At 43.6% G+C, this 20,498-nt stretch overlaps 2 protein-coding genes across 3 annotated transcripts; one reads left to right on the forward strand and one right to left on the reverse strand.

The window, feature by feature from the left end:
• Positions 1 to 1,139: 1,139 nt before the first annotated feature.
• On the reverse strand, positions 1,140 to 18,989 carry ythdc1 (YTH N6-methyladenosine RNA binding protein C1). 2 transcript variants are annotated; one of them, XM_079290168.1, is made up of 16 exons: positions 18,634 to 18,989; positions 16,326 to 16,427; positions 14,992 to 15,302; positions 9,835 to 10,207; positions 9,649 to 9,705; positions 9,321 to 9,415; positions 9,124 to 9,232; positions 8,902 to 9,019; positions 8,685 to 8,769; positions 8,452 to 8,606; positions 5,411 to 5,490; positions 4,875 to 4,911; positions 4,555 to 4,594; positions 4,336 to 4,401; positions 4,071 to 4,256; positions 1,140 to 2,349 (listed from the first exon to the last, which is right to left on the reverse strand). In XM_079290168.1, the coding sequence occupies exons 1-16, from the start codon at positions 18,887 to 18,889 to the stop codon at positions 2,161 to 2,163; spliced, it is 2,259 nt and encodes a 752-aa protein (XP_079146294.1). In that variant the 5' UTR covers positions 18,890 to 18,989; the 3' UTR covers positions 1,140 to 2,160. The 2 variants fall into 2 exon arrangements, with proteins under 2 accessions (XP_079146294.1, XP_079146293.1); XM_079290167.1 differs by having other exon boundaries at positions 9,649 to 9,711; positions 18,634 to 18,987.
• Positions 18,990 to 19,237: 248 nt separating this feature from the next.
• Positions 19,238 to 20,096, forward strand: ufc1 (ubiquitin-fold modifier conjugating enzyme 1). Its single transcript, XM_079289157.1, has one exon. It carries the CDS (start codon positions 19,520 to 19,522, stop codon positions 20,030 to 20,032), a length of 513 nt encoding a protein of 170 aa, XP_079145283.1. The 5' UTR covers positions 19,238 to 19,519; the 3' UTR covers positions 20,033 to 20,096.
• The last annotated feature ends 402 nt before the right edge of the window (positions 20,097 to 20,498 follow it).

Genomic DNA, 20,498 nt, shown 5'->3' on the forward strand with positions numbered 1-20,498 from the left:
ATCCTAACCCTAACCCTAACCCCTTAACCTAACACTAACCCTAAACATAACCCTAACCCTAACCCCTTAACCTAACCCTAACCCTAACCATAACCCTAACCCTAAACCTAACCCTAACCCTAAACCCTTAACCTAACCCTAACCCCTTAACCTAACCCTAACCCTAACCTAACCTTAACCCTAAACTTAACCCTAACCGCTTAACCTAACCCTAACCCCTTAACCTAAACCTAACCCTAACCCTAACCCCTTAACCTAACCCTAACCCTAACCCTAACGCTAAACCTAACCCTAACCCCTTAACCTAACCCTAACCCTCTCACCTAACCCTAACCCTAACCCTAACCCTAACTATAAACTTTAAGGGTTAGGGTTAGGGTTAGGTTAAGAGGTTATAGTTAGGGGTTAGGGTTAGGGGTTAGGGTTAGGGGTTAGGGGTTAGGGTTAGGGTTAGGGTTAGGGTTGAGGTTAGGGTTAAGGTTAGGGTTAGGTTTAGGGTTAAGTTTAAGGAGTTAAGGTTCAGGGGTTAAGGTTCAGGGTTAGGGTTAACCCTAACCCTAACCCTAACCGAGTGTTCCGCGTCGTGCTGATGGTCGGGATCCCGCTGTTCGGAGATCAGCCCGACAATCTCGCCCACCTCACCCCGCCGCGGCGCGCCCGCCGTCCTCGACCAGCCGGGGTGAGGACGATGACAGGAAGTGTTACATTTTCGTTCTTTTAACGTTGTTTGTTCCATCGTCATTTTTTTCCTTTTACTCTAAAAGCCAACTTCCTGGTGAATTCACCCCAGCTCCTTCACAATAAGAGCATACGAACATTTTCAAAATAAAAAACACCAGTGTGACCAGTTTTTAGTTTTTTTCCCTCCCATGATGCTTAGCGACAAGTCCAGCTAATCAAGACACAAATCTGAAGATCATTTAAGATGAACATGTTCACTTTTAATAAGGAATTGGTTTAAGATCCATCCGAAATATTTTTGTTCCAGTTCGATGAAGTTAGTTGAAACAAAAAAAAATAGAATTTAGTTTAAATGTTATCCGATTACCCTCAATAGTAACCTCATTACCCTCCTAAAACAGAAACCCAAACATCTGTAACATGAGAAGAAATATTCTGATTAGTCGTTCTGATTTAAGATTGTTTTTATTTTGTACAAAAACAAGCTCCGCCTCCTTCCTTTCAGAAACAGGAAACAAATAGTTTTAACCGTCAATCTTTTCTTTTAACACTTTAACCGGATGATCAATACACAATAAAACAGATCAGCTGGACGTTTGTTTACCATGGTGACAACCAATCAGAGAAGAACAAGTCATGTGTTCTTTTTAATTCATGAAGACACAACAGTGTGCTGATGTGTCATCACCACCACAAGGCGAACCAGAGTAAAAAAACAGAAAACTTTATTGTTTTTGTGACAAAGACGTACAGAAATGAAGAATTATAATAATAATAATGTGATTCACTTCATACTGATGACTAAAGTACAGTCACTGATCAGGAAACACAAAATAAACCTGAAAATAAATAAATGAACTGTAGCAGATTTACATTAAACAAAAAAAGAGAATAAAATGAACTAAAAATGTTTTTAAAAATCTATTAAAAATGAGAGAAAAATCTGGCAGAACTTAAACTTTTCTTCTTCAGGTTTTAAATGATTTTCTTTTTCTTCACAATTAATATGAAGGAAAAAACTTTTTACAATAAAAGTAAAATGTGGAGAAAAAAATGGGAATAAATGTTTCTCTTTCCTGTTTGTCATCTTGTGACACGTCAAAGGGCCTCGACCCTCATGTTGGGAACCTCTCAACTAAAAACAAGAGGAAAAACAAAACGGTTTCCTGTTCAAACGCTGCACAGAGGATTCTGGCTGACGTAGAGTGAAGGTTAAAGAGTAATCAGGCTGTTCCTGTGCTGTGATGTCACTTCCTTTGTTACACAAGATCATCAAAATAAATGTTTGACAAAACTCAACAGATTTTATATTTATACCGGTTTTTTTTCCCAATATTTGATTTTAGCATAGTAATGATGCAGCTGATGTCATCACGTTGCTCGTTTTTTATTCCTAACAAAAAAAAAAGGAAACCAGCAAAAAACCCAGATGACAAAATAAAAGCCCCTGCAGGCTGACAGGATGTGGACATCATCGGATCACCTGCGGTACCGCCCCCTCTCCTTGTCCCTCTCCCTCTCTCGTTCTCTGTCCCTTCCCCGCTCTCTCTCTCTCTCGCGGCGGGGTCCTCCGCGTTCTCGTTCTCGCTGCCGCTCGCGCTCACGTCGACTGCTCACCACCGCCTGAGTCCTCCGCAGGAAGTCGTCCACACGCATGTCGTAGTCGTGCTGCATGATGGGAAAAACAACAACAGAAGAGAAGACAGGTCACACAAAAATAATAACACATCAGTTAAGATTTAGATTCCTGAAAAATTCAGCTGTTGAATTAAAACAAATAAATACAAGATTAGAAATAAATCTTATGCACAAACATTCATATTATTATTGATTGATTTACATTATACTCTATATTACATGTAATATTGATTGTAGTTTCATAACACATATATACATACACACATACAATAATTCTACTTTGTGTTTATTATTGAGTAGGGCATCACAGTAGAGCGTCAGTAGGGCGTCACAGTAGAGCGTCACAGTAGAGCGTTACAGTAGTCAGTAGAGCGTCACAGTAGAGCGTCAGTAGGGCGTCACAGTAGAGCGTCACAGTAGAGTCAGTAGGGCGTCACAGTAGAGCGTCAGTAGGGCGTCACAGTAGAGCGTCACAGTAGAGCGTCAGTAGGGCGTCACAGTAGAGCGTCAGTAGGGCGTCACAGTAGAGCGTCAGTAGGGCGTCAGTAGGGCGTCACAGTAGAGCGTTACAGTAGAGTCAGTAGAGCGTCACAGTAGAGCGTCAGTAGGGCGTCACAGTAGAGCGTCACAGTAGAGTCAGTAGGGCGTCACAGTAGAGCATCAGTAGGGCGTCACAGTAGAGCGTTACAGTAGTGTCAGTAGAGCGTCAGTAGGGCGTCACAGTAGAGCGTCACAGTAGAGTCAGTAGGGCATCACAGTAGGGCGTTACAGTAGTCAGTAGGGCGTCACAGTAGAGCGGCAGTAGGGCGTCACAGTAGAGCCAGTAGGGCGTCACAGTAGAGCGTCACAGTAGAGCGTCATAGTAGGGCGTCACAGTAGAGCGCTACAGTAGAGCGTCAGTAGGGCGTCACAGTAGAGCGTCAGTAGGGCGTCACAGTAGAGCGCTACAGTAGAGCGTCAGTAGGTGTCACAGTAGAGCGTCAGTAGGGCGTCACAGTAGAGCGCTACAGTAGAGCGTCAGTAGGGCGTCACAGTAGAGCGTCAGTAGGGCGTCACAGTAGGGCGTCACAGTAGAGCGCTACAGTAGAGCGTCAGTAGGTGTCACAGTAGAGCGTCAGTAGGGCGTCACAGTAGAGCGCTACAGTAGAGCGTCAGTAGGGCGTCACAGTAGAGCGTCAGTAGGGCGTCACAGTAGGGCGTCACAGTAGAGCGCTACAGTAGAGCGTCAGTAGGGCGTCAGTAGGGCGTCACAGTAGAGTCAGTAGGGCGTCACAGTAGAGCGTCAGTAGGGCGTCACAGTAGAGCGCTACAGTAGAGTCAGTAGGGCGTCACAGTAGAGAGTCAGTAGAGCGTCACAGTAGAGCGCTACAGTAGAGCGTCAGTAGGGCGTCACAGTAGAGCGCTACAGTAGAGCGTCAGTATGGCATCACAGTAGAGTCAGTAGGGCATCACAGTAGAGCATCAGTAGGGCGTCACAGTAGGGCGTCACAGTAGAGCGCTACAGTAGAGCGTCAGTAGGGCGTCAGAGTAGAGTCAGTAGGGCGTCACAGTAGAGCGCTACAGTAGAGCGTCAGTAGGGCGTCAGTAGGGCGTCACAGTAGAGTCAGTAGGGCGTCACAGTAGAGCATCAGTAGGGCGTCACAGTAGAGCGCTACAGTAGGGCGTCAGTAGAGCGTCACAGTAGAGTCAGTAGGGCGTCACAGTAGAGCGCTACAGTAGAGCGTCACAGTAGAGCGTCACAGTAGACTCACCGGGCTGGAGGTAAAAGCTCGGTTCTGCGGTGCCCGCTGTTTGTCTCTGAAGCGAGGGGGTGGAGCCTCGTGCGGTGGCAGGGGGGGGTGGTGGTGGTAGGCCTGGTGGGGGGGAGGAGGGGGGTGGCTGTGGTGGTAGTATGGGGGGTGGTGGGGGGGCGGCTGCTCCACGCCGGGGTACGTCGCCTGATGACACACACATGACATCATCACTAGTTCAGTCTGTCGTCAATAACTGATCAATCGATCAATAACTGAGTCTTACCAGAGTCTGCCAGGGAGCAGGAGGACCAACATTGTGGTGATAATCCCTCATGTAGTCATTATAGGACTGAAACAGAACACACAGGTGAGACCATGAACGCACCTCAACTCACCTGTATGTAGCTACAGCAAAGCTAACAGGAAACTGTGGTCATAACACTGCGCACAGGTTCACCTGAGCTAACATGCTAACATGAAGCTAAGCTAGCAGGTTACTCACCCCGTTGAGAAAAACGTCTCGTCTGACGGTGGAGAAACGTCTGAAAATAAGTAACAAACTTCAATGAACAATCTCTATCAATAGTTAGCTCAACATTATTTTGAAAGGTTTCATGTTAAAGATAACTTCCTGTTTGTGTTTTTATACGTAAAACATTTCAAAAGTTGCAAATAAAAACAAACTAAAATGTGTTTTTTTAAATTCTAACATTTTCAATTACACCAGATTTCCTTTCAGTTTTTAATCTTTCAACATATTTTCCTGACTGATGCTGCTGTAGCCCCGCCCACTTCCTATGACCTGTTTCAGGTGAGTCTCACCTGTCCACCGGCTGGTTACGAAGGTCCTGAATGAACCCTGAAAATAAAATAGATTCTTCTGTTCAATTTTACTTTTCCATCAGTGAGTCTGGCAGCTGAGCAGACGAAAGGTTCCGTTCACACAAAAATAAATAAAAACATTAAAAACAATTAAAATAAAAAACAAATTTATAAAAACATAAAACAAAGATGCTCAGATGCTTTAAAAGCAGCAAAACACAATTAAACACTAAAAATAACATTTCAGCAAAAGAAATACAAAATTGAAATAAAATAAATTCCTGAAAATTATTTAAGAAGAAATGGAATATACTTATAAATATATATAAAACATAAACGTATAAATAAAACCTATAAATATAAATAATATACTTTTAAAATAAATATACTTAAAAATATAAATAAAACTTATAAATATAAATAAATTCAAAAAAATCATCACACAGCTTTTTTACAGAGTGCAGTTAGTTTCACAGTTTACATTTTATAAATTCATTAAGTTATTGAAAACAGATTGAATGTTTCAGATTCTCGACCTGCTCGCTGGTTGAAGTCGGGCGGACCGTCGACTCGCGGTCGTTTTCTGCCGTGGAGGTCGAACTCTTCAGGACGACGCCTACGTAGACAAGTTCACAATTAAGACACACACATGCACACAATACACACACACACACACACACACACACACACACACACACACACACACACACACACACACACACACACACACACACACACACACACACACACACACACACACACACACACACACACACACAGAGGTCGAATTCAAACAGAAGAAGAAACTCACAGTACTTCACCAAAACTACTTAAAAAGATTGTTTTTAAAATCTTCCAATGGAACAGATTTACTCTCCAGTAATAAAGGTTTGACGAGTCGTCCAGGTGAGAGGCGTCAACAGGTGTTCAGCCATCACTTCCTGTTTCAATTTAACATCATCAGATCCACACAAGACATCTACATCCAATTAAAACACCAATCAGATACTAGTCCTCCTCCTGTCTACTGGTCCTCCTCCTGTCTACTGGTCCTCCTGCTGTCTACTGGTCCTGTCTACTGGTCCTCCTGCTGTCTACTGGTCCTCCTGCTGTCTACTGGTCCTCCTGCTGTCTACTGGTCCTCCTCCTGTCTACTGGTCCTCCTCCTGTCTACTGGTCCTCCTCCTGTCTACTGGTCCTCCTCCTGTCTACTGGTCCTCCTCCTGTCTACTGGTCCTCCTCCTGTCTACTGGTCCTGTCTACTGGTCCTCCTGCTGTCTACTGGTCCTCCTGCTGTCTACTGGTCCTCCTGCTGTCTACTGGTCCTCCTGCTGTCTACTGGTCCTCCTGCTGTCTACTGGTCCTCCTGCTGTCTACTGGTCCTCCTGCTGTCTACTGGTCCTGTCTACTGGTCCTCCTCCTGTCTACTGGTCCTCCTCCTGTCTACTGGTCCTCCTGCTGTCTACTGGTCCTCCTCCTGTCTACTGGTCCTCCTCCTGTCTACTGGTCCTCCTCCTGTCTACTGGTCCTCCTGCTGTCTACTGGTCCTCCTGCTGTCTACTGGTCCTGTCTACTGGTCCTCCTGCTGTCTACTGGTCCTCCTGCTGTCTACTGGTCCTCCTGTCTACTGGTCCTCCTCCTGTCTACTGGTCCTCCTCCTGTCTACTGGTCCTCCTGTCTACTGGTCCTCCTGTCTACTGGTCCTCCTCCTGTCTACTGGTCCTCCTCCTGTCTACTGGTCCTCCTCCTGTCTACTGGTCCTCCTCCTGTCTACTGGTCCTCCTCCTGTCTACTGGTCCTCCTCCTGTCTACTGGTCCTCCTCCTGTCTACTGGTCCTCCTCCTGTCTACTGGTCCTCCTCCTGTCTACTGGTCCTCCTCCTGTCTACTGGTCCTCCTGTCTACTGGTCCTCCTGTCTACTGGTCCTCCTGTCTACTGGTCCTCCTGTCTACTGGTCCTCCTGTCTACTGGTCCTCCTGTCTACTGGTCCTCCTGTCTACTGGTCCTCCTGTCTACTGGTCCTCCTGTCTACTGGTCCTCCTGTCTACTGGTCCTCCTGTCTACTGGTCCTCCTGTCTACTGGTCCTCCTGTCTACTGGTCCTCCTGTCTACTGGTCCTCCTGTCTACTGGTCCTCCTGTCTACTGGTCCTCCTGTCTACTGGTCCTCCTGTCTACTGGTCCTCCTGTCTACTGGTCCTCCTCCTGTGTCCCGGTCCAGTGATAGTCATCCTAATCCTCCAGCATTTACACATATTTTGCTTCTCACACACACACAGCAATAAAAAAAACAAACAAAGAAGAAGAAGCCTCTTAAAGGGACAACATACCGCTTGTGTTGTGTATGGGGGAGGGGCTGTTTGTGTCAACAACACTTGATTATAAAAAACAGTTTCTCCTCCTCATCAGTCCATGTTTAAGGCTTTTTATAAACCCTCTTATTTTGAAAGGGTGGACGGGGTGATGATGATGATGATGATGATGCAGTCCTTTCAATCAACAAACAAAGCCCCGCCCCTTTCAGACCAGCCCCGCCCCCTCCAGACCAGCAACACAGTCCTTAAAACAGAAACGACAAAACTTTCTCTCGTCGTTCTGTTGCTCCGTCCGTTCAGGATTCTTTAACTTTTCTTATTTTTCTTTCCTCACACACTTATTTTCAGTTCATAAGAGAGAGCGACACACACGAGCTCTCAGTCCTGATTCAGTGTGTGTTTGTGTGTGTACTGGGGAGGAGGGGGTGTATAACTGTCCTTTCATGGAGGGGGGGGGGGGTCATCTCTTTCAGTCCAAGAGGATTTCTTATTTTTTAACAGAGTCCATCTTTTCCTTTATGCATCCCTGTAATTTTACCTTATTTGAGCAGGCGAGGAAACCCCGCCCCCAAAGACACTTCCTCACCCTCTCATTGGATATAGTCCAGAGGCCACGCCCCCTGTGTGACCAAACCTCAGAAAAACCAGAACCAGTCCGCTGTGAGCTCAGTCCCTCACTTGCTGTCTCTCTCTCTCTCTCTTAGTTCTACCCCTCACCCACGCCCTCCTCAGTCAGTCCAGCCAGTGACGCTCGTTCCTTTAAGCTTTTATTCTGAAAGGGTCAGCCACAGTCCAGCTAAAAGCCAAACATTCTGATTTTTTGTTTTTTTTTTACTTCCGAAGTACGAAACTCCTGTAAAGAAAAAGAGCTTCAAAAGGAGAAATTTAGCAACAACAAAAGCAACAAATCGAACTGATAGAAATTAAAAATGTGCATCTTGTTGCTTAACTTACACTTAGATGTAATATAGCTTCATATTTAATTGAGAATTAAACTGAGATTTAATCTTAAACTGTTAAACGAGCACCACCCCACCAAGGACTTTAACTTCCTGCCTGACTTTTTTTTTTGGGCGTCACTCTTTTCCGGTGGAAAACTCCCGACTGGAAAAACAAACAACAACCAGAGAACCGGCAACGCTAGCCACGGGGGAAGCTAGCCGGCAGCGGTTGTCTCCGTCGTCCGGCAGCAGGTGGCGCCGCGGTCGCAGCAGCAGAAGAAGAAGAACAGGAAGCGGGAGGAGGAGCTTGGTGATTGGCTAACCTTCCCGGCTCGCGTTGTGGCGGTCGGCCTCGAGGTCGCGGCTCCGACGGCGTCCGGCGCTTGTGGCGAACGTGGCGAGCCACCTGGTGGATGTCCACGCTCTCGTCCAATGGGAACAAAGCGCAGAGCTGAGCGCCGATCTCCGGTTGGATCTCCTAAAAAGAGACAAAAGTAGTTCAAAACCTTTCATGTAGCACAAAAAATGAACCAAAATAAAGGACACGTGAGATCACCTGTCCGTCACGGCCGATCTTCACCGGCTTGTGTTCGTTCCAGGGGTTTGACAGGTGAGCAGTTTTAGTGAAGGGAAGCTCTCTCCTGTAAGAATAATAAATATAAAATATACGTCTTTATTCACATGCAACAACATTTCATACAATATGAGTTCCATATCTTCCACATATATATATATACACAATATATAATATATATGTTGTTGCTGCTGTTGACCTGCAGAGCCAGTCGATCTTGAAGACTCCTCCCAGCATCTTAGCGTTCATACCAGCAGGGAGGACCCAGTGGATCGGAGATCCTCCGTGTTGAGACTCTGACGCCAGCCGAGCAAAACCTGAAGAACCAACGGAGGCTGATGAGTTCACAACGTTCACACGTCTGGAGACAATCAGCCATGTTTGGTGAGGACGTTGTTAATCGATCCTTTCGTTTTATGACCTTGGAACTTGCCGCTCTCCCTCACGGAGAACACGAGGACGACGCTCCGAGCCGATCGGAACGCTGCGTTCAGCTTCTTCTCGTTCACCGGCAGCGTCGACCAAACGCCCTGAAGATCAAAGCAATCGTCGTGACGACAAGAAGTCAGACGTTTAAGAATGAGGCGTGTAAACGTTAGCGTGTAAACGTTAGCGTACCTTAGCTTTAGCCAGAGACACGTTCTCGTGGTTGTTGCTCTTTATGAGGAAGAACCGAGCGTCTCGCAGGACGTATCGAAGCTTAATGGTGGGATCTGAAAATATACAGGAGTAATCGGATTACTTTAACGAAAACAAGCCGCCTATAATCTGATGAAAGAAAACTAGCCAGCTGTAATCTGATTATTTATTAGAATAAAAACTGAATGGATTATGAGAAAAGAGATTCAATTAAAAGATGTTTACACTAAATCTGCTGGAATACATAAACTATGAACCAACATGTTCATTATTAATGATTATTCATTTTTAAAAATGGCCGCCTTACTCTCCATTCCTTTGCGAACAGCTCGGACAGACGACGACAGCTTCTCCTGTTTCTTCTCTGAACCTTTCAGAATAAAAGCAAAGAATTAAATGACAGCAACAAAAAGGAGAGCAAACAGAGCGGCGGACATTTTTTCCCCGGGTCTTAATCTCTAGTAAGAACTGACGTTGTTGTCGTCACGGTTACCTGAGGCCTCGGAGGCGGAGCCTGAGTGCACCGACTCTCCGTCGTCGGTGAAGCTGACTGAGGAGGCGGAGCGCGAGTCGCCGGCCTCGCTGCGAGTGTCGTAGTCGTTTCCCTCGCCACGACGCTCGTACTCCTCTTCCTCGTCCTCGTCCTCCTTCTCTCCTTCTTCCTCCTCATCATCCTCCTCTTCCTCCATGCCCTCCTCTTCCTCCTCCTCATCCTCTACCTCATGTCCCTCGTCCTCTTCCTCCTCGTCCTCTACGTGGGAGGCGGCGGGGGAGGAGCTTCCCGAGCCGGGCTCAGAGCCATACTCTGCCGGCGCCTCTGATTGGTTGTCCCCACCGTGGGGGGAGGGGCTCGCCCGTCGCAACTTCTGAAGACAAACAGGAAGTGAGTTTTGATTGGCTGTCAAACTGAAAGGTGATACCAGTACCTTCCTTGTCGCCGACGGCTCGTTCTGTCTCAGTAGTGTCAGTAGTAGTACCATCAGTGTGAGTATCAGTAGTAGTACCATCAGTGTGAGTAGTAGTATCAGTAGCAGTACTATCAGTGTGAGTAGTAGTATCAGTAGTAGTACCATCAGTGTGAGTAGTAGTATCAGTAGCAGTACTATCAGTGTGAGTAGTAGTATCAGTAGTAGTACCATCAGTGTGAGTAGTAGTATCAGTAGCAGTACCATCAGTGTGAGTAGTAGTATCAGTAGCAGTACCATCAGTGTGAGTAGTAGTATCAGCAATAGTACTATCAGTGTGAGTAGTAGTACTATCAGTGTGAGTAGTAGTATCAGCAATAGTACTATCAGTATGAGTAGTAGTACCATCAGTGTGAGTAGTAGTATCAGCAATAGTACTATCAGTGTGAGTAGTAGTATCAGCAATAGTACTATCTGTGTGAGTAGTAGTATCAGCAATAGTACTATCTGTGTGAGTAGTAGTATCAGCAATAGTACTATCAGTGTGAGTAGTAGTATCAGTAGCAGTACTATCAGTGTGAGTAGTAGTACCATCAGTGTGAGTAGTAGTATCAGCAATAGTACTATCTGTGTGAGTAGTAGTATCAGCAATAGTACTATCAGTGTGAGTAGTAGTATCAGTAGCAGTACTATCTGTGTGAGTAGTAGTATCAGCAATAGTACTATCAGTGTGAGTAGTAGTATCAGTAGCAGTACTATCAGTGTGAGTAGTAGTACCATCAGTGTGAGTAGTAGTATCAGCAATAGTACTATCAGTGTGAGTAGTAGTATCAGCAATAGTACTATCAGCGTGAGTAGTAGTATCAGCAATAGTACTATCTGTGTGAGTAGTAGTATCAGCAATAGTACTATCTGTGTGAGTAGTAGTATCAGCAATAGTACTATCAGTGTGAGTAGTAGTATCAGTAGCAGTACTATCAGTGTGAGTAGTAGTATCAGTAGCAGTACTATCAGTGTGAGTAGTAGTATCAGTAGCAGTACTATCAGTGTGAGTAGTAGTATCAGTAGCAGTACTATCAGTGTGAGTAGCAGTATCAGTAATAGTACTATCAGTGTGAGTAGCAGTACTATCAGTGTGAGTAGTAGTATCAGTAGCAGTACTAGCAGTGTGAGTAGTAGTATCAGTAGCAGTACTATCAGTGTGAGTAGTAGTATCAGTAGCAGTACTATCAGTGCGAGTAGTAGTATCAGTAGCAGTACTATCAGTGTGAGTAGTAGTATCAGTAGCAGTACTAGCAGTGTGAGTAGTAGTATCAGTAGCAGTACTATCAGTGTGAGTAGTAGTATCAGTAATAGTACTATCAGTGTGAGTAGTAGTATCAGTAATAGTACTATCAGTGTGAGTAGCAGTACTATCAGTGTGAGTAGTAGTATCAGTAATAGTACTATCAGTGTGAGTAGTAGTACTATCAGTGTGAGTAGTAGTATCAGCAATAGTACTATCAGTGTGAGTAGTAGTATCAGTAGCAGTACTATCAGTGTGAGTAGTAGTACTATCAGTGTGAGTAGTAGTATCAGTAATAGTACTATCAGTGTGAGTAGTAGTATCAGTAGCAGTACCATCAGTGTGAGTAGTAGTATCAGTAGCAGTACTATCAGTGTGAGTAGTAGTACTATCAGTGTGAGTAGTAGTATCAGTAGCAGTACTATCAGTGTGAGTAGTAGTATCAGTAGCAGTACCATCAGTGTGAGTAGTAGTATCAGTAGCAGTACCATCAGTGTGAGTAGTAGTATCAGTAGCAGTACTATCAGTGTGAGTAGTAGTACTATCAGTGTGAGTAGTAGTATCAGTAGCAGTACTATCAGTGTGAGTAGTAGTATCAGTAATAGTACTATCAGTGTGAGTAGTAGTATCAGTAATAGTAATATCAGTGTGAGTAGTAGTATCAGTAGCAGTACCATCAGTGTGAGTAGTAGTATCAGTAGCAGTACCATCAGTGTGAGTAGTAGTATCAGTAGTAGTACCATCAGTGTGAGTAGTAGTATCAGTAGCAGTACCATCAGTGTGAGTAGTAGTATCAGTAGTAGTACCATCAGTGTGAGTAGTAGTATCAGTAATAGTACTATCAGTGTGAGTAGTAGTATCAGTAGCAGTACCATCAGTGTGAGTAGTAGTATCAGTAGCAGTACCATCAGTGTGAGTAGTAGTATCAGTAGCAGTACTATCAGTGTGAGTAGTAGTATCAGTAGTAGTACCATCAGTGTGAGTAGTAGTATCAGTAGCAGTACCATCAGTGTGAGTAGTAGTATCAGTAGCAGTACCATCAGTGTGAGTAGTAGTATCAGTAGTAGTACCATCAGTGTGAGTAGTAGTATCAGTAATAGTACTATCAGTGTGAGTAGTAGTATCAGTAGCAGTACCATCAGTGTGAGTAGTAGTATCAGTAGTAGTACCATCAGTGTGAGTAGTAGTATCAGTAGCAGTACCATCAGTGTGAGTAGTAGTATCAGTAGTAGTACCATCAGTGTGAGTAGTAGTATCAGTAGCAGTACTATCAGTGTGAGTAGTAGTACTATCAGTGTGAGTAGTAGTATCAGTAATAGTACTATCAGTGTGAGTAGTAGTATCAGTAGCAGTACTATCAGTGTGAGTAGTAGTATCAGTAATAGTACTATCAGTGTGAGTAGTAGTATCAGTAGCAGTACCATCAGTGTGAGTAGTAGTATCAGTAGTAGTACCATCAGTGTGAGTAGTAGTATCAGTAGTAGTACCATCAGTGTGAGTAGTAGTATCAGTAGCAGTACCATCAGTGTGAGTAGTAGTATCAGTAGCAGTACTATCAGTGTGAGTAGTAGTATCAGTAGCAGTACCATCAGTGTGAGTAGTAGTATCAGTAGCAGTACTATCAGTGTGAGTAGTAGTACTATCAGTGTGAGTAGTAGTATCAGTAATAGTACTATCAGTGTGAGTAGTAGTATCAGTAGCAGTACTATCAGTGTGAGTAGTAGTATCAGTAATAGTACTATCAGTGTGAGTAGTAGTATCAGTAATAGTACTATCAGTGTGAGTAGTAGTATCAGTAGTAGTACCATCAGTGTGAGTAGTAGTATCAGTAGCAGTACTATCAGTGTGAGTAGTAGTATCAGTAATAGTACTATCAGTGTGAGTAGTAGTATCAGTAATAGTACTATCAGTGTGAGTAGTAGTATCAGTAATAGTACTATCAGTGTGAGTAGTAGTATCAGTAGCAGTACCATCAGTGTGAGTAGTAGTATCAGTAGCAGTACTATCAGTGTGAGTAGTAGTATCAGTAGCAGTACTATCAGTGTGAGTAGTAGTATCAGTAGCAGTACCATCAGTGTGAGTAGTAGTATCAGTAGCAGTACTATCAGTGTGAGTAGTAGTATCAGTAGCAGTACTATCAGTGTGAGTAGTAGTATCAGTAGTAGTACTATCAGTGTGAGTAGTAGTATCAGTAGCAGTACTATCAGTGTGAGTAGTAGTATCAGTAGCAGTACTATCAGTGTGAGTAGTAGTATCAGTAGCAGTACTATCAGTGTGAGTAGTAGTATCAGTAGCAGTACCATCAGTGTGAGTAGTAGTATCAGTAGCAGTACCATCAGTGTGAGTAGTAGTATCAGTAGCAGTACTATCAGTGTGAGTAGTGTTGAAGAAGATCATCAAATAACTGTGAATTGAACTCGAATTGAACTGTACGCATCTGGGCCCACACGTAAACAGTTACATAACGTGTTATTCTGATTCTCAGCATCGCTTTTGGGAAATGATTCTCAGAGTCAGATAAAGAGTGATTAATCTCTCAAGTGCACCAAAACAACTCCGTACATGGAGTTGTGTTCTGTGTGCCCAGAACAAAATAGGAACATGCCCAAATTAGGAGTCCAGACGTGTCCTGTTTTGATTGAACAGACAGGTTTGAATGATGCAACACAGCAGAAGGGGCGTGAATTTTGACTATAAGAGTGATCTGTGAAGAGCAGTACATTGGGAGTAGTTTTCAATATGCTGAACTTGTTGATGTTGGCTTGTTCTTATTAAAACACGACCCGCTGGTTGGCAACTCCAGTTCGTCGCCTGTCTTCTCCTCATTTTCGCTACGACAGAAGTAGTATCAGCAATAGTACTATCAGTGTGAGTAGTAGTACTATCAGTGTGAGTAGTAGTATCAGCAATAGTACTATCAGTGTGAGTAGTAGTATCAGTAGCAGTACTATCAGTGTGAGTAGTAGTATCAGTAATAGTACTATCAGTGTGAGTAGTAGTACTATCAGTGTGAGTAGTAGTATCAGCAATAGTACTATCAGTGTGAGTAGTAGTATCAGTAATAGTACTATCAGTGTGAGTAGCAGTACTATCAGTGTGAGTAGTAGTATCAGCAATAGTACTATCAGTGTGAGTAGTAGTATCAGTAGCAGTACTATCAGTGTGAGTAGTAGTATCAGTAATAGTACTATCAGTGTGAGTAGCAGTACTATCAGTGTGAGTAGTAGTATCAGCAATAGTACTATCAGTGTGAGTAGTAGTATCAGTAGCAGTACTATCAGTGTGAGTAGTAGTATCAGTAATAGTACTATCAGTGTGAGTAGCAGTACTATCAGTGTGAGTAGTAGTAGTATATGTGAATGTACTGTTTGTTGTGTACTGTAGGTAGTATTATTAATACCAGTATCAAACTGAAGGTGATATGTGAATGTACTGTAGGTATTAATCGAAGTATCAGTACCTGGCTCAGAGCCTCCAGGCCTCTCTGGGACTCTCTGCGTCGGACCTCCTCCCCCCCGCGGCTCCTGGTCGCCTCTCGCGCTCCTCGCCGACCTTTCCTCTCCTCGTAGTACTCGTGACGGTAGCTGGCGGCGGCGGCTGCGTGGCGAGCACGGGGGCTGGACGGCGCTTTCTTAGAGGAGGAAGAGGAGGAGAGCGGTGGCCCTGGGGCTCTCTTATTGGCGGAAGAAGACCTTGAGGGGGCGTGGTCTGTAGAGGGGCGGAGCCTCTTTACATCCTGGCTACCTGAGCGCTCACTCTTCCTCTTTGTTCCTGTCAGACAGAGCGGAGGGTTTAGATGCGGTAGGCAGCTTCATTTATAGTTGGAATGCTGTTAAGAGAGTGAATTCTAACTGAACTGCTTGTGATGAAGCCTGTCATTTAATAACCTCTGTTTATGTGTCAAACATGATGATTATGTCTCCTCTCCCCCTCCCTCCCCCACCCAGCCCCACCCTTTCAAAATAAAAGCCTCATGGATTAACTGTATTTAAACGTTTCGCTCAAAATTAGGCTTTTTTGTTGAAATAATGAATGCTCTTACTAATACTGCGACAACTACTACTACTGCTAATATTTTTAGTATTACCACTACTACTACAACTTTTGCTGTTGCTACTATTACTACTACTGCTACTGCTATTACTGCTACCATAAATATTATTACTACCACTACTGCTATTACTGCCACTACCACTACTATTATTACGGATACCACAACTGCTAATACTGCTATTCCTGCTACTACCAGTACTAATAACCAGTACTAATACTACTACAGCTATTAGTATGACTGCTGATACTACTACTTCTACTACTTCTTCTAATTACAAATACTTCGACGACAACTTCTACGACTACTGCTACTACAAATATCACTACTGCTACAACTAGTACTTATTCAAATGCTACTCATACTTATACTGCGAATAATACTTCTACTACTACTACAACAAATATCACTACTGCTGGAATTCTTTTAAGCTACAGAAACCGTTCGAATATCAAAATGTTCAGCTCTTTCAGGAGAGGGGTGACATAACTTCATATTTGTAATCTTTCAACTTTTTGAATTATTCAGCTTTTTGCAATTTTTTTTAAATTGGTTATCTATTTTCAGCAATGTTTTTGAGATTCATTTCAGTTTCAGCATTCCAACGCATTTTCAGCAGGAAATGCATTTTCTAGTTATTATTTATTGTTGTCAGCTGATTCATGAAGTAGTACTAGTAGTAGTAGCATTATCAGCAGTATGAGTAGTACCACCAGTAGAAGTATTATCTGTAGTATCAGTACCTTTCTTGTCGCTGACGGCTCGTTCTGTCTCAGGGTTGTAGAGCTCGTCGTCTTGATCCGGAGCTTCAGTCAGAATATCTTCCAGAACGTTCAGTTCTCCGTCTGAAACAACAACAACGTTAGTTTCATCTCACTGACCAGATGATGAAGGACTTATTCGATCACTTCCTTCATGTTACTTTGAACAGACGGCAGTAAAGAGTCAAACAGACAGAATGTTGCTGCTGTCTTTACTGTTTGAATGAAAACGTTTGTGACATCTGACAACTCAACATTTACTTTGTAGAAAATACACAAATACATATTTGTCATGTTTCGCTATAGAGTGGTCTCGTGTGACGTCACAGTTTAGCTGTCGGCCATGTTGGAGTACACACAAAGCCACTGGCATGCACGGCTGAGTCGCATAACCTATCGGTGGTGAAGTTTTGTGCTGTCTTTGGTTGTGGCAGCAGAGCTGATAGACAAGAAATCATTCTTTGGTTTGCCAGCGGTCATTACACATCAAGGAAATTACACGAAGGAGCTATCCAAGCGACGTCGCCAGAAATGGCTGTCACGCATCTCTCGAGATATAAAGGAATGGAATTTGGCGTACACTAGAGTATGTGCGGATCACTTTATAAGTGGTCAGTGATTTTATTTACTAATTAGTTTGTGAACAGTATTTAATAAAGGAAATATAAATTAAACTTGGACATGAGAAGGTTACCGAAGCTTCATCGGCCCGTGACAGCAGTCGGTACCAGAGACCGTCGAGCGTGTACAACAGGCGAAACACAGAGATGCAGCCTCAGCATTGCTTGATATGAGTTTAACGTCGGATCATGCATATGACAGCCCACCAGCAGCAGAGGATGAGGACGAGGATAAGAATAACCAAGCCAACCAGACGGACCTCGGTGGGGCCACGATTGCAGCAATGCAAGCTGAGATGCAGCGCCGACTCTCGGAAAATCAGAATTTGAAAAAGGAACTTTCCGATGAACGATCCATGTTTGATTCAGAATTTTTCGAAAATAATGATGAAAAAGTGAGATATTATACTGGACTGCCGGACTTCTCAACCCTGCAAATTCTATACCATTTTATAGAACCACACATCCCATATTCTACTTGTGTAAGGACTGGGGGTGTTCACGAGATACGTGTAGATGTCGGCGTAGTTTACCGATGGAAGATAAGTAGGATCGGCACTGAAACCATCTGCACTCATCGTATAGGGATCCAAGTTACCAATAACCTTCAATTTGGCCGGGTAGCGAACCTTTGATGCACTATCCAGTGATTCAAAGCATGGTATTTTCACCGCACTTCCTTGTTTACTCGCCGCCATGTAGGATCTGTATGTACTCCAACATGGCCGACAGACCTCGTAACTAAGGAGATCGTGACGTCGGTGAGACCACTCTATAGAGACTAAAAAGACAGAGATGTGACTTTTAGTCACCAGCTCTAGTTTCGACATTAAACTGTCAGAGAATCATATAAATAAAAACCAACAGAATGAGCGATACATTCTCAATCATTTATCTGAACCACCAAAGACACGGATTACAACTTTGTTCTATTTGAAAGTAAACTGAACACTAAATAATAAATCAGTTGAATAAAATAATTCAAAATCAAATAATAAAATACAGACTTTGAGCATATTTAGACCACTGGAACATGTTGAGGCTCGTCTTAGTTATCTATGAATCGATCTGTTACTTTTTGGGTTCAATCACATAATTGATTAGCCAATGAAATATAAAAACGTCATCAAAGTTTCTAACAACACGACTTTAAATTTACTGAGAAATAAAAAGAGAGAAAAACTGAATGGAGGTTTTGAACTGATACTTTACTTTTAATTTAAAGTAATCTATTGATGGTCTAACGGTTTAAAATCCACATTCATAAACGGAAGGACAGCCGTGTGCCTCATCATAAGGATCCTAATATTCTACATTTATAATGAGGAATAATCCAACACTGTGTTTATATGGGTTAGACACACAGGGAGACAGACGGGGATATTCCACTTTCTGAGCGAGGTCGTAGAATCAGTAGTTTTCGTAATGGAGTCTGGTTAGCAGCTGGTTAACGTCGTGATTAATGAACGAGACACGTGCAGCTGGTCGTTAACTAGCTCACGTGGTACCTGGCCACACGTCACTAACATCTTCATTAACAACTGATCAATAAACCCGCTGATTATCGATCTGCAGCTGAAAGGACAAGTCTCAACAGAACAAAATACATTAGCACACTTGATAATAATGCTAAAGGCCGCTAACAAAGCCGCCTGTCTCGTGCACCTTACCTTTGTCCTCGCGCCGGTCGGCCGCCATCACAGCGGCTATGACGCGGTCCGGGCACAAAGATTCAGTTAAATAAACAAACCTAACAGTTTTATTGTTTTGATTCAAACACGAAATGATCAGGACAAAACAGACTAGAGAGCCGCTGAGAGACAGAAAATGGCGGATTGAGTCTGTTGTTGTAGCTTCTTCTTCTGCTGGTGTACAGAAGCAGCGTCCTGGTGAACTACCGCCACCTGTCGGATGGAGAGGCCACATCCGGTTCTTCTTAAAGTTTTAATAAAGCAGCTATTCATTTTATTTTACTTTAAATTATCAGCAATATATATATATATGCTGGCCAGCTGGATTAAATATGTAATTACCACAATTTGTATGATTCTATATTAGGTTATGAAATGGACATATACATTAAATTATCACACTCAGTGTCTCAATGTGTTCCCTATAATCTTAACAACAATTAAACAGTATTGTATTCATGAAAATGAAGATTGTTATTGTAGTACAACATGGAAAAGATATAATAACTGCTCAAATTTGTCTGTTTACCCAAATATCTGTTAAAAAATAGATGAAAACAAACTGACGTTTATTCATTTGGTTTTTTAATCCGACCTCACACCGAACAGCGATTTCTAGACCGGGTTAATGGACCGGAATCTAGTTAATTACTGCAGGAGTGTGGGGGATTTTATTTTGAAAATCCCACACAGGAAGTGGTTCGTCTTGACGCGCAGCCCCGCCTTGTCCAACCGGAAGTCCACGTCAGTACTGAGACCGGGACTGAAGACAAACTTTAACCCGAACTGAAGCTGTTTGAATTTAAACCAGTTTTTTTTTTTTTATTAAATCTTATTTTCTTTTTCTTTTTGGGGGGGACTGAAAATGGCGGACGACGCCACGCGCAGGGCCGTGTCGCAGATCCCGCTGCAGAAGACGCACGCGGGGCCCCGGGACCGCGCGCTGTGGCCGCAGCGGCTGAAGGAGGAGTACCAGGCTCTGATCCACTTCGTGGAGCAGAATAAGGTGGCGGACAACGACTGGTTCCGCCTCGAGTCCAACGCGGACGGCACGCGCTGGACCGGCACGTGCTGGTTCATCCACGAGCTGCTGCGCTACGACTTCCGGCTGGAGTTCGACATCCCGGTGACATACCCTAACACCGCGCCCGAGGTCGCGATCCCGGAGCTGGACGGTAAAACCGCGAAGATGTACCGCGGCGGAAAGATCTGCCTCACGGACCACTTTGCGCCGCTCTGGGCCCGGAACGCGCCGCGCTTCGGTCTCGCGCACCTGATGGCGCTGGGACTCGGACCCTGGCTCGCGGTGGAGATCCCGGACCTGATCAGCAAGGGTCACGTGGTCCACAAGGAGCAACAGCGCGAGGCGGCCGCGTGACGTCACCGGACTAACACGTTGAACACTGATATAATAAATCTGAAATAAACTGAAATTAATTTCACTATTTGCTGGAGATTAATGTGAAGTTGGAACAAGTTTGAAGATAGAAATATTCAGTGAAAATGTTCTGTAGCAATTAAAAACAAGTTCAGAGTTGATTCTGAGTAAAACGTTATGGACATAAACACACTCACAGGAACATCAGATGATTCATTAACACAAGTTAAAGAACTCATCACAATATGAACAGTCTGCTCACAACCAGGAGGGACTTTGAATGACTGCTGACATTTTATTTTAAGTACATGTATATTATATATAAAATGTTCTGCAGTTCGACAAATAGTGTTTGAAGATAAATTAGTTTTATTTGATCAAATTATACTGTATTTTTTACATATTTGGATGTCTCTTTTTAATAAATGCATTAACACACATTAATCAGTCCAAATAATGAGGGAAG

Source organism: Melanostigma gelatinosum (assembly GCF_949748355.1).
Source record: "Melanostigma gelatinosum genome assembly, chromosome: 18".
Lineage (NCBI taxonomy): Eukaryota > Metazoa > Chordata > Actinopteri > Perciformes > Zoarcidae > Melanostigma > Melanostigma gelatinosum.